Source organism: Astatotilapia calliptera, chromosome 20 (assembly GCF_964374335.1).
Source record: "Astatotilapia calliptera chromosome 20, fAstCal68.1, whole genome shotgun sequence".
NCBI classification, from domain to species: Eukaryota; Metazoa; Chordata; class Actinopteri; order Cichliformes; family Cichlidae; genus Astatotilapia; species Astatotilapia calliptera.
The window spans coordinates 36267752-36279946 of NC_137441.1; the positions used below are offsets into that span (position 1 = coordinate 36267752).

General features: G+C 43.7%; 1 protein-coding gene across 1 annotated transcript; it reads right to left on the minus strand.

Moving 5' to 3' along the window:
* Nucleotides 1-348: 348 nt before the first annotated feature.
* LOC113012941 (protein Wnt-2b-A) lies at nucleotides 349-11836 on the minus strand. Its single transcript, XM_026153405.2, has 5 exons — nucleotides 11103-11836; nucleotides 8363-8583; nucleotides 5783-6060; nucleotides 3923-4187; nucleotides 349-1555 (listed from the first exon to the last, which is right to left on the minus strand). Exons 1-5 carry the CDS (start codon nucleotides 11285-11287, stop codon nucleotides 1326-1328), a joined length of 1179 nt encoding a protein of 392 aa, XP_026009190.1. The 5' UTR covers nucleotides 11288-11836; the 3' UTR covers nucleotides 349-1325.
* Nucleotides 11837-12195: the final 359 nt, after the last annotated feature.

The window sequence follows — 12195 nt, forward strand, 5'->3', positions numbered from 1 at the left end:
GGGACCCACCTGGAATTCCACATAGCGCAGGGTGGGATAGGGCCAGCAGGGGTTGGGGTTTAAGCTGGGCCTTTAATCAAACACTTCCCTCCCCTTGACTGATATCACACACCCTCCCCAACCCACACAGAATCAGCCTTTGTACTGACATAGATTGTATTATTAGTGCTCCATTGTGTGTGTGTGTGTGTGTGTGTGTGTGTGTGTGTGTGTGTGTGTGTGTGTGTGTGTGTGTGTGTGTGTGTGTGTGTGGGCAATAACACGGCACGTTATGACAGCATGTAATGTTTACAGACTGGCTCTGCAGCCTCGATATGCTCATCTGAACAAAAAACCAGGATTCCAGTGTCAGACTAATGCACCATATATTTCATATGAACATCTGCTTAGATAAGGCAATATACACAATGTTATACAAGCAAGATGAAGAGCAAAGAAGTGAAATCTGTCTGATGTTATGGTTTGGTGTGACTGAACAGCCATCAAGGCCTCGGTTTTCTTCATCTTCTTCTCAGCAGCAAGCTGAAAACTGGAGCACACCAGATAATCACAGTAATGGGAGTGCTCTTCTCTCTCCTTTTGTCAGCCAATGTAGTGCAGCGTCTTCCTCGAAAGAGAAACCAAACAGCACTTTACAGCTTAAATAAATCGCTTTAAACAGCTTTTTTTCCTTCTTCTTCTGTTTTTTTGTTTTCGCAGTCGCATTCAAAGTTCCAATAACACAATGTCTGTGTCTCCGTCATCTGTTAGTCCTCTGTTTGGACTGCTTGGCCGCACACAGCCAAACTTACACTCAGATGTCCACTCAAATTGCACTTACCAAGTCCAACCTAGTATTCTTTTTTTCGTTTTCTTTTTTAGGTAAAAGTGTGTTTCCCCCAAAACGAAGCAACGTTATGTGAGTATATGATGTTGTTGTAATAATACTGGATATGTCTGAAGGCTCAGTTAATGTCAAAATTCGTCTTTAAAGCATCATGAAAGCAGCAAACCATTTCAACCCAACAACTGAGTCTTCAGTGAAAGCCTAACCCACCTGAACCCCAAAGGTGGTATCACTGTTCATCTGATCCCAGCAGTTCAGTCTCAGGGCCTTTCACAAACAGGGGCTAATGGGTATTAATTCATATTGACGGGTACTGAATTCTAGTGCTTTCACAGAGACGGGGAGAAAAGCCATGCATTGAGTCGAGGTTGCGGGAAAGGGGAAGGCGGAGATCCAGAGCACTTTTGGACAAACTTTCCCAGAATGCCGTGTTCCACAGGATATCCTGCACAGGGGAAAGGGGCGGGGTTGCTTTGCAGGGAGCGAAGGGGGCGTGTCCTCAGGTCTGGTCCAGCCATTCAGCTCGTTTGGGAGCCTTGCACGTGTGTATGTCTACAGCTTCCTCACAGTCCTTACACTCCACAGAGCAGCACCACTTGAACTTGCACTCGCACTTGGTGATTTGCTTGACTCTCGTGGTGTCGTAGCCACGCCCACAGCACATGACCTCACAGCCGTCTGTGCCGCGCGATGTCTTATTGCAGACCCGTCCGGCTGTGCCCAGGGAACCTGCAACAGAATGGCAAAACAGAATTTACTGGTCCCGTTTCACTTCTCTGCTACTTACTCAGCTCTAAACACAAGGCTGTCGTCAGATATCGATAGAGTCACGCTGATGATTTACAGGTCTCAACTTGTGCATAAAATACCATACACTAAAAGTGTTCTGAATTATTTAGATTGATCATAATGCAGTCATCCTTATCTACACTCTTTTTTGTCTTCCCCTCCTATTTTCATATCTGAAATTCATCTGGTCGCAACATGGCTGCATTTACGCATTGGCTCCTTTTGTTAGTAGCTGTCAGCAAAAGTAAAACCTAATTTCCTAAAAAGTTAAGACATTGTGTATGTTTTTTTAATGAATACATAATTTAGAGCTTATAAAATATATATATATATATATATAAAAGAATGTTGCAGGTTTTTGAGTAACATAGGCTGCTGTCCAAATTAAGTCTTTTTCAGGCAATGACTTGCTTATTTCAGGAAGACAACAGCAAACCACATCCTGCATGTATTACTGCAGCACGGCCCCACCAGGCTGCCTGCAGTGCAGAAAACATTCAGCGCATTATAAAATGATGCAAAGGAGGCCTTGATATCTAACAAGAATGGGAAAACATTTTAGATCTGCAGCAGTCTGCTTAGCTCCCAAACATTTACAGTGTTGCTAGAAGAAGAGGTGAAATAACACAGTGGTAAACATGACTCTTATCCAGGTTGTTTTTAAATATATTGCAAACATAAAATTAAACCTTTAGCATCTTGGTTTTTTTTTGGTTTTTTTAAAAAAAGAGACATTTCTCAAGCACACACAGTTTAGCACACCCAGCAGCCCTCTCGCCAGATACTTTCCATCAGGTGGCAAGACATAACGAGACCGAGACAACGGGGAAAAACATTAGGAAGAGCATGTAGCAGTTAGGTCACGTCTCCCGATGGCTGACCAATCACCTGCCAAAGCAAACTGTCTTTGGGAAGTATAAAGAGGATGAAAATTGTGCCATAGAAGGTATGAAGTGATTCTGGCACAAGGATAAACATGGAGGCAAGCAGGTAACGTCAGCCCTGCAGGAGCACACCTGGATCCAATGTGTTGAACATCTGATAAATATCTTTGTCTTGTTTTTCAAGCAACCAAAATCTTTATTAGAAACGTGGCTGCGCAACAAAGAGGCAGAGCTGCATGTCTGAATTATAAAACAAAAATGAAATACAATAAGATATGATCAGAAGATAGGTACTCTGGCTGCTAAAAACAGAAATATGTAAGTACAACAATTTACTTTTTTTAAAAATTCACCATCTTTAAGTACGTCCCATAAACACGTTTATCTTTGCCTTTGCAATCACTGTAATACAAATAATAATCTTTTTTTTAATTTCTGCAACAGAAGTCAGAGGTTTGATCAGTGCAACGTGTTGGCCAATAGTGAATGTATCGTAGCATTGCCGTTTCATATCGTCTGTGTCTTATGTGAAAGTCACCCCAAACGAGATTAGCGCTCATGTTTGGTGTGAGAAGCTCCCTGTTTGAACTGCTACCTATCACAACAAGCTGCCCGTAGAACAACAAACCCACACACACAACTATGCGGTGTTGGTAGAGTGGCCTATAGTTACACTGCCTTTCCCAAGCCACTGCTCCCTTTGAAGCCACCCTATGTGTGTGTATGGGTGTGTGTGTGCGGGTTAAATGGACAGTGGAGCGTGACAGACAGACAGGCTCTCACACTCTGAGGCCCACTTTGGCCTCCAGCTATGCTTAGTTCAGACAGACAGAGAGGGAGAGAGACTGTGACAGACAGAAATTAAATTAGCTGCTTGTGTCCCTAGGCTGTGGATTCCACTGGGAAGGTGAGAAAGAGGGGGAGGACAGATGAGGGGCAAAGGAAAAGGCAGACAAAGGGAGCAAGGGTGAGGGAGAACTGGGAAGAGCTTCTCGGTGATGCGGGCATTGATGTCAGTGCCCCAAAAACTGTCTGATAGTAATGCATCCATCAAAGAGCCAATCAGAAACGGACATAAATGATCAGGTGCATTGTGCAAAGGTTGATGAAGACATCCCCGGACCATGGGGTCATGTGTATATGTGTGTGTGCGTTGACAGAGACTGACAGAGGTCAGGTGGTCACGGCCGTCAACGGCTGTTTCCCCAGGGTACAAGGATATTAGCTTCCACAGACATCACACAGGCTGTGTTATCTGACTACCATTACACACACACACACACACGGACACACACAAACACACTAGTCATGCATGAGTATACACACAGTATACACATAACACCACTAAAACATAACACAGTCGGGGCAATCCATCAACATCCATGAGAAAATGCTTCCCCGTCTTTCAGTTCTGCCGTCTTACCTGCTGCTTTGTCCTGCAGGCAGTAATCCGGGGAGCTCTCAAAGTACACCAGGTCATTTTTGGTAGGCTTCCTGAAGTCCTTGTTAGCTACAGTGAGACCTGTCCCATCTTGATTCATCATCACCTCGATAGCCCCGTTGTATTTTCTCCTCAGGTAGTCACCCGTCTTCCTGAAGTCTGACATAGCATTCCAGCATGTCCGTAGCGTACAAGAGCCGCTCACTCCGTGACATTTACACTCCAGCTTCATGAAGCGCTTCACCGCCTAAGTGAAGGAGATTTTGCAAATTCTCAGAATGCAGCACCACTGCAGGATTTTTTCTTTTTCTTTTCTTTTATACAAATTATGACATATTTCCTCATTAAATGCACCTCTTACTACACCCAATGTCTTGTGGGTAGTTTTAGCTTTGTTAGCTCAGATTTTGAGTTAATTAGCTTGTTTTTTACTGAATTTCCCAACGTCACTGCCATCAGCAAATTACCATGGGGCTGGATGCCATTTCCAGAAAGAGATGTTCTACTGAATTTTGTAATGAATCCGATTCACATCGGATTAGAATTAAAGACAACACCGTTTTCATCTCTGCCTAGATGGTTTCTACGGTGGCCCTGAGAGGTCAACCACACTGCAATTTAAGAAAAAAACAGCAAAAACACACAAAACACAATGGAAGTGTTTTTGAGAGACATTAATGTGACGAAACAGCTGCAGAAGTGACAAAAACCAAAACATGTGAAGGATCGCACTGAGACAGAATGTTTGGAGTAGTGAGGGAGAAAAAGAAATGCAGGGTAACGTGTGTTTTATTCACTAGACTCTAATAAGACTGTGTGTAAATGTTATACAATTATTGATTTGTTGTTGTGCTCTTCCAGATTATATAAGATGTCAAAATCTTAATCTGGAACACCCCCACCAACCCTAAGTCCCAACAGTCCAAGTGAATGTAAACAGTACTAAAACTCTAAAACTTGCAACTGTTGTGTATTTGTGAGTTGCTAAATAAGCCATACACAGAGCACTGACCAGGCTCTATGCATGAAGGTGCTGCAGCCGTGCTTTTAAGTGGAAAAGAGCAAATATGCTGCATTGCTGGCTGTACATGACTGGTTCTATCCTGCTAATAACCAAAACAAATCCTGTTTTCACTTTTAAGACTTTATCATGGGGCGCTCGTGGCTCAAGAGTTGGGAGTTTGCCTTGTAATCGGAAGGTCGCCGGTTCGAGCCCCGGCTCGTTCAGTCTCGGTCGTTGTGTCCTTGGGCAAGACGCTTCACCTATCGCCTACTGGTGTTGGCCAGAAGGGCCGATGGCGCGATATGGCAGCCTCGCCTCTGTCAGTCTGCTCCAGGGCAGCTGTGGCTACAACTGTAGCTGCCTCCACCAGTGTGTGAATGTGTGTGTGCTTTGGGGTCCCTAGGGGGGACTAGTAAAAGCTCTATACAAATACAGGCCATTTACCATTAGCGCTGTAACGCGCTAACTCGGGAGTGAAGTCACTCCTGAATTCTGACATGCGAGTTCTGAGTTCCCTCTTTGCGTTGTTTTTGTGAGATTTTTTTTCCATTGTGTTTTATTGAACTTTAATATGTTTATTTGTGCTTTTGCAGCATTTTTCTATTTTGCTCCTGTTTTCTTAATCAGCAGTGTTTTTAACCTTTCAGGGCCACCATAGTTTTCACATGTAGATTCAGTAACAATGTAACTGTGAAAGCCACTGATGATTATCCAGTTCGCGAATATAAAACTGAAAGTGTCTGTTTGCTTTTAAATGTTGTTAAATGTACGCTTGAAACATCCACATCAGGGGTTCCTTATGTTCAGTGTGTCTCAATGCATAGCAGTCACACACTTACTGTTCTGCCACAGCGGTTGTTGTGTAGGTTCATGAGTGCCCGAGCATCTCGGACCGTTCTCTCTTTGGCATCTATGAAGGTTTTGGAAAATTTTATCCCGTAGTTGATGTTATCGCTACAGCCACCCCAATCAAATTCTCCTCTATCGTCTTTATCTCGTCCGCGTTTGTGTGGGTCGCAGTTGCACGTCCTCAGCTCCCCCTGGCTGCAGGCTCGAGTGAGCGCGTAGACTACTCCTGCTGAGGAGATGGCATAGACGAATGCTGCTTCACGGCTGCCTGAGAGTAAAAGCAGAAAAGCCAAATGAGAAACAGAGGTTAGATGGGGGTAGAGGTTAGAATAACATAATCCGTTTCTGAATACGGAAACTGCAGTTACTCATATCATGCCATGCAATAGATTCTCTGAGTTCCAAAGACTTTGCAGCCCACATGTTATCATGCATACACAAATATACATAATGCTATGACAGGGCCTAGGTATGAGGACACTGAAGGTGCAGCTGACAGGGCATATCAGGCTTGAAGTAGAGTATACACCAGCTCTGTTTAAATATTATCATGGAAATAATCCTAGCTGTGGGGCTCTCCTCTGCTCACATAAATTGTTTGAATACAGACACAGTGATACCCCATTAATCAGCACCAGGGTGATGTCATGACAGCATTATCTACCATTGCTCTGCTCATCTGTTCTTTTCTGGTCTCTTTCGTTCTTTAGAATATGACTCATCTTTTGTTTGGCCAAAGACACAGAGAGAATTAGATATAGTGTTTGGTCACAGTTGCTTTTTGCAGCACCTCCGGGAATGAACAATCCAAAAAACATGGCAGCAAGAGGCAAGAAGCTTCTTCATTTTTAGACAGTTTATCGACGGGATAAAAACCATTTTTATTTGGTGTCTCTGTGCTCAAAGTTCAAAGCAAACGGGAGAACCTGAAGTGAAACTGAAATGAGGTCGTTAATCTCTATTTTTAAAACTGGCTGCTAGTGAATTTCACAAGCAATAACTTGGCTATTTGGTCTGTCAGTTTGCCCAGGTCAGGATATTTAAACAGAAATTAGCCATGAAAGTCGATAAAGATAAAAGCCCTAATGATTTCACAATCTCGCCCTGAGAAAACAAGTGGCATTTAACAGAAATCCAAAAATCATTAGTTGGATGGACTCAGTGAGCATCATCTTAGAACATTCAGCTCCTGGAAGTATAAACCGTAATTGAGACATTTGCATTTTGATCCAACGCACTCAGGCTAGAAAAGCGCTCAGGTTTATTTCTCACGTTCGTGTTTGATTTGCACTTCATATCTTTAGCTGAACCACCGCGTGCGCCCTCCTTTTAAAGATGCTTGCATTTGTCTGATAACCTGGAAGAAGCTAGGATACAGTAATGCTGACTGCATTCATCAGAAGCGCTTTTGCATTTCAAGCTTTTAGCACCTAGCTGCATTAGTGAAGCGAGACCTTCTTCTCAAAATGTGTCAAAGGATTAAGTTTCACGAAATGAAAATACCAGCACTTTAGCTAACTAAGGGTGGGACACTTCACATTCACCCTGCTCCTGAAGAGTTTGTGCGATCCAACCTGCATGCTCTGTATTCACTGGAGTGTCCCATTTCGTCTGTGAGGAGATGGGGGCAGTGGGGGTGGGGCGGGGTTGTATGTGGGAGAGGGCTGGGGAGGGCACTGCTGGTCATCTTTCAAACCTGCGATGTTTGTCTGACAGTGAGAATATCTCTCTAAATATTTACATCTACATTACTGTTTATTCCTCTCCACCCCACACACACATGCAGCCTTTATCTCCATATCTGCTACTTTTTGTTCCATGCATCATCAGCCCCCACACATGCTTGGGATAGCAGTAGCAGGCCACGGAAAGTCAGTGATGTCAGAAACCGAGTTCGCGGAGACAAACATCTTTTCGTGCAACCTGCGCTCCGACACAACAGTGAGCAGCTGCTAATGGAGGATTTCCTTCTATGCAACAAAGTGAAACAAAAAGCATAATCCATGCATATAATTTGAAGGATTAGCATCACAGTGACACTCCTTGTACCTGTACCCATGCTACATTCAGAATGCAACAATAGTCATTTAGTGCTGAGAAAGCATTTGGGAAAGAAAATAATTATGAATAACGTATCATTTAATCTTCAATGCTAAATCACCAGGTGATTGTTCTCACTTGTAAAGGTCTTCAAGAGGATGAATTACACATCCGCTGCCTTAGAAAAATATGTATGGGACTGTGCCTGTGTGTATGCATGACTGTGCAGCAAAGTTGAAATTTCTGGCAGGGGCTGAAAAACCAAATGACGACAATTCCACGTCTTGATGTGTGTGTGTGTTTATTGATGAGGCATAAGCATTACAACAGTCCATTACTGACTGTAAACACGGCGTACTAGCATACGTAAAGTAGGAAAAGCAAGAGAGAACAAAGAGAAGTGAAAGAAAAGGAAGAAAAACTGAACGAGAAAGGTGAAAATGAGGATTCCCATAGTCACAGTCAGAGCTTGGCTTCACCCTCCATTCCCTCTGGCATCACATTTACTTTCCACACACACGCAGACTTACTCCTCAGCAGGACACGTCCAAAGACAGTGTGGTCACGGTCCAGTGTGCTGCAGTTCCATCGATGGTGTCTGAACTGGTGCTGGCACTCTCTGATCCACTCTTTGGTTCCCTCCCCAATTGCCTGCATGATGTCAGGGTGGCGTTGGCAAAGCTGCCGCTGCTTGTTCACCAGGCCGGGGATGTTGTCACAGATTACACGGGCACCGAGTGCGCCGATATACCTACGATAAACAAACAAACACATTTAGAGCTATTTCAAACTGAATCCACCATCCCCTGGCCATGCGTACTCAAAAATCAGCAGGCAAGAGCGATTGATTATATATTGTAACTGATTGCTAAACCCTGGTGCCCTTATGAGAACATGTAGGCACAAGTGGAAAAACGCACCTATAGGTGGTGAGCAGCAGTTCCAGTCCTCTGTAAGTCAGAGTTCACTACACTTAACAGTTTAAGGTTTGCGAGTAGGAGGGGAGTGGAAACCATTTACTCCGCTCTCCAAATAAATAAGCACTTAACCTCTCCCCACAAGACCTGTGTGTGTACGTGTGTTTAAATGTTTCCCAAAGACATAGTTGAAATCATGCTGTCACAAATCAGAGCAGGACGTCTGGGGCCTCCAATAACCCTGTCAAACTAAGAACCCATTTACTCACTTTATTCCTCTCTGTCCTCTGCCTGATTGCTCTCATCTTGCTCACTGTTCCCCTGCATGCCTCTTGCAGTCTCTCTCCCTCGCCATAATAAAACAGACTTTTACAATGTCCTATCAAGATAAATGGTGCATTGAGATTGCCCAGAATAAACTCTAATTGTGATAGGCCTCTCGGTGTGTGTGCGTGAGCGCGAGACCTCTTGCAGCTTCGTAGTCACAAGGCTTTGGCGGTTCAGTGAGGAGAGGCCAGGGAGCCTGTAGCTGTGTGGCCATGTTTTATGAGGCCGGGCAAGAGGATGGAGACTGGAGACTCTACACTCCCCAGAGAGGGATTAGAGGGGAGGGAAAAAAGAACAGAGTGCTCATCAAAGGAAAGTGCCAGAGCAGCAATTCACACTTAATTTTCTCTCTTCGCTCTCGCCCTCTTTCTGAGAGTAAGGAGGACTTGTGGATTTTATAGGATAGTAAATCATTATCCACAGGTCTAAAACAACTTGCTGCACTGTGGGTCACCAGAGGAAGACGACTGGGAGACATGGTGACACCGAGCTGGGCTCTGATTTTAAATGACACAGACAGAACTTGTAACTAATGCAAAAGAAAAAGAAAACAGACCAAGTAAATATGAAATTACTTTTCTTTTCTGTTACATATAAGGAACCCAAGTTAAACTTCTGATAGAGGCACGCACAAAGGATGAATGTCAGCAACACACACTCACATCTCTGTTTTATCGTCCCCTCCCAATTAATACAGCAAAGTCTTCATTTCGGATGAACATATACAGCAATTTTATTAAATCGAACATATTATTTTGCTCATTTCTGAAGTGGCTACAACAGCCCGTAACATTTTTGCTCCCACCCTAAGGTGGTACAGCTCCTGATCTGTCCATGTCACCACTCAGCAGCCATCCACCAAAAACAAACAAACAAATAAATCTATGAATAAATATAAGGAACAGTTAAAGGAAGCAGTATATCTCCTACACACTGAATCCCACCCAAAGTCAGTAATGCCAAGTCAAAGCCTCTACCCATAACTGCTTTCAATCTACACAAACTATTAGGCATTCCATCATCGCTACGCCTGCCCACACACAGACACTTCTCCTGTAAACACACTCACAGGCATGGACATTTTCACTTATGTTAGTGCGCAGGCACTGAGATATTTTTTAACCCGTTCGCCTACGCTCCGCGCGGCTGGTTTGGGTGGTGTTTTAGTGAAGTCATGTGTGTTTGTGAGTGGTACCTGGTGAATTAATGACTGCTGTGCCTCGTCCAATGCGGGCTCCAGCTGAGCCGAACACGCGCTCAGCCAACAGCGCCGACATAAATTACGTTTATCGCTCTATTATTATTCCAGCACACCGACACGAAGAAAAGGCATTTTAGAAGTTTGAATCTTACTCATGAACTCATACGATTTTCTTTTTCTTACTTTAACGTCCTGTCGTGCTCTTTGCTCATTTTCGAGTCAGTTGGAATTAAATTGGACGATGACAGAAAAGCGCATTAAGAGTTTTTCTTTACACTCACTACCTCGTAAAATCAGTCGTGAGCGCAATCTGTGGTGGCAGATATGCGACTATTACAACCCAGCACATTTAGATTCTGCATAAAATTTTCTAAACAAAAGAAGAAAAGAAAGGGAAAAAGAGAGTATTAAAATGTTGCCATCAGTTCCGATGAGAGAAGCACTGTCAGCTGTGCAGTGCGTCCGCGATAATAAATTAACTGATCCAAACCCTCATAACCGCCTTTTCTGTTCGCTGCTGGAAAATTAGCTGGAATGAAGGTTTTTGGGTTTTTTGTTTCTTTTTTGCTTTCGGAAAAAAAGCGATTAAAATAATCTTCATAAGTTACAGTTGATCTCGCTTTGGATCCCTGAACAGTTTTCTAGGGAAAGAAAATAGAGCTGAGTTAAAGCTTCAGTTTCGTTAGAATAATCCGTTATATTTTGTGGGCATTTGTATTATTTAAAATCGTTATGCTGAATTATCATTAGCGTAATAATGATGATGATGTAGTAAATAAATCAGTGTAGCAGGTAGGCCAGTATGTGTGATGGATGCAGACTCACCACCATGAGGAGTCCACCCGAGGCGTCACAAGCAGCAGCAACAACAGACACGCGCAATAAATCCTCGAACTGGCACCGGCGTTCTGGCATGAAGAAGATCGGGGTGAGAGTCTAGCTCCCGCCGGCGAACCACAGCGCTGAATCTGAGCTGCACGGAGACTGGGAATCCTGTTTAACCCCAACATGATTTTTCCTCACTTTTTTTTTTAGCCCAAATGTACCAAAAAAGACCACAAAAAAATCAAATCTCAGAAGAAACTCCAAACTTCACTTGATATTGTGAGGTGTGAGAGTAGCCGTGCAGCAGGGAGGCCTCATTATCCAATGTTTGGCTTCATGGAGCGCGGCTGTCAGCAAAGAGAGGAGCGCGTTGTCGGTGCCATGTGCGCACCAGACTCTCCACTGAGAGCTTCTGGATGCCAACTGGAGGTTTACCTGGAGAGGCGAGCAACAAGTGTCGGTAGTTAGTTCCCGCACAAACACTTATCCTTGTTTTCGTTTCGTTTGTTTGTTTTGTTTTTAACTTGGTTCAGGGGCAAAAGTAGGGTCCGAATCAGCGCTGGAGCCAAGTGTTTTCAGACGAGAGACTGCGGTTCTGTCGGCTGTGTGCTGGGTCGGATGCTAGCACCGGATCTCTCCTTTATTAGTGCACGGTGGACAGTGTCCGAGCTGAGAGAGAGGGGGGAGAGAGAGAAAGAGAGAGAGACATGAGGGAGGGTTCGCGCTGATAGCTCCTCTCGCTCATTGGGCAGAAGAAGGGGTTACAGAGTTTGACGAGGAAAGAGATATTAAAAAGGATGGAGAAAGGTGCGCGCGTGTGTGTGCGTACGTGTTGGGTGGAGGGGTGGTGATGATGCTGAGGTGGAGAGGGTCCTATTGTGCGCCGTTGATCCGTAACCACAGACAGAAACGATTATAACTAATGATTTGTTTTACAACCCTGTAAAATCAGATAATTCAATCCTAAAAATATTTTACTTTTTATTAAAGGAGTTTTCGATTTTAAAGACTATTTTTTTAAATGTTTTTCTATATATCTTTTAAAAAAACACACATATTGTGTGCCAGTCATTAATAATTTTAGTGACCCAGT

What these genes read in the sequence shown, in the direction of transcription:
- LOC113012941 (XM_026153405.2), bottom strand. Translation starts at nt 11,287, where the DNA reads ATGTTGGGGTTAAACAGGATTCCCAGTCTCCGTGCAGCTCAGATTCAG. An exon ending in CGGGTGGACTCCTCATGGTG is followed by an intron (nt 8,584 to 11,102) that starts GTGAGTCTGCAT and finishes TGTTTATCGTAG; the next exon opens with GTATATCGGCGCACTCGGTG. An exon ending in TGGACGTGTCCTGCTGAGGA is followed by an intron (nt 6,061 to 8,362) that starts GTAAGTCTGCGT and finishes TTTTACTCTCAG; the next exon opens with GCAGCCGTGAAGCAGCATTC.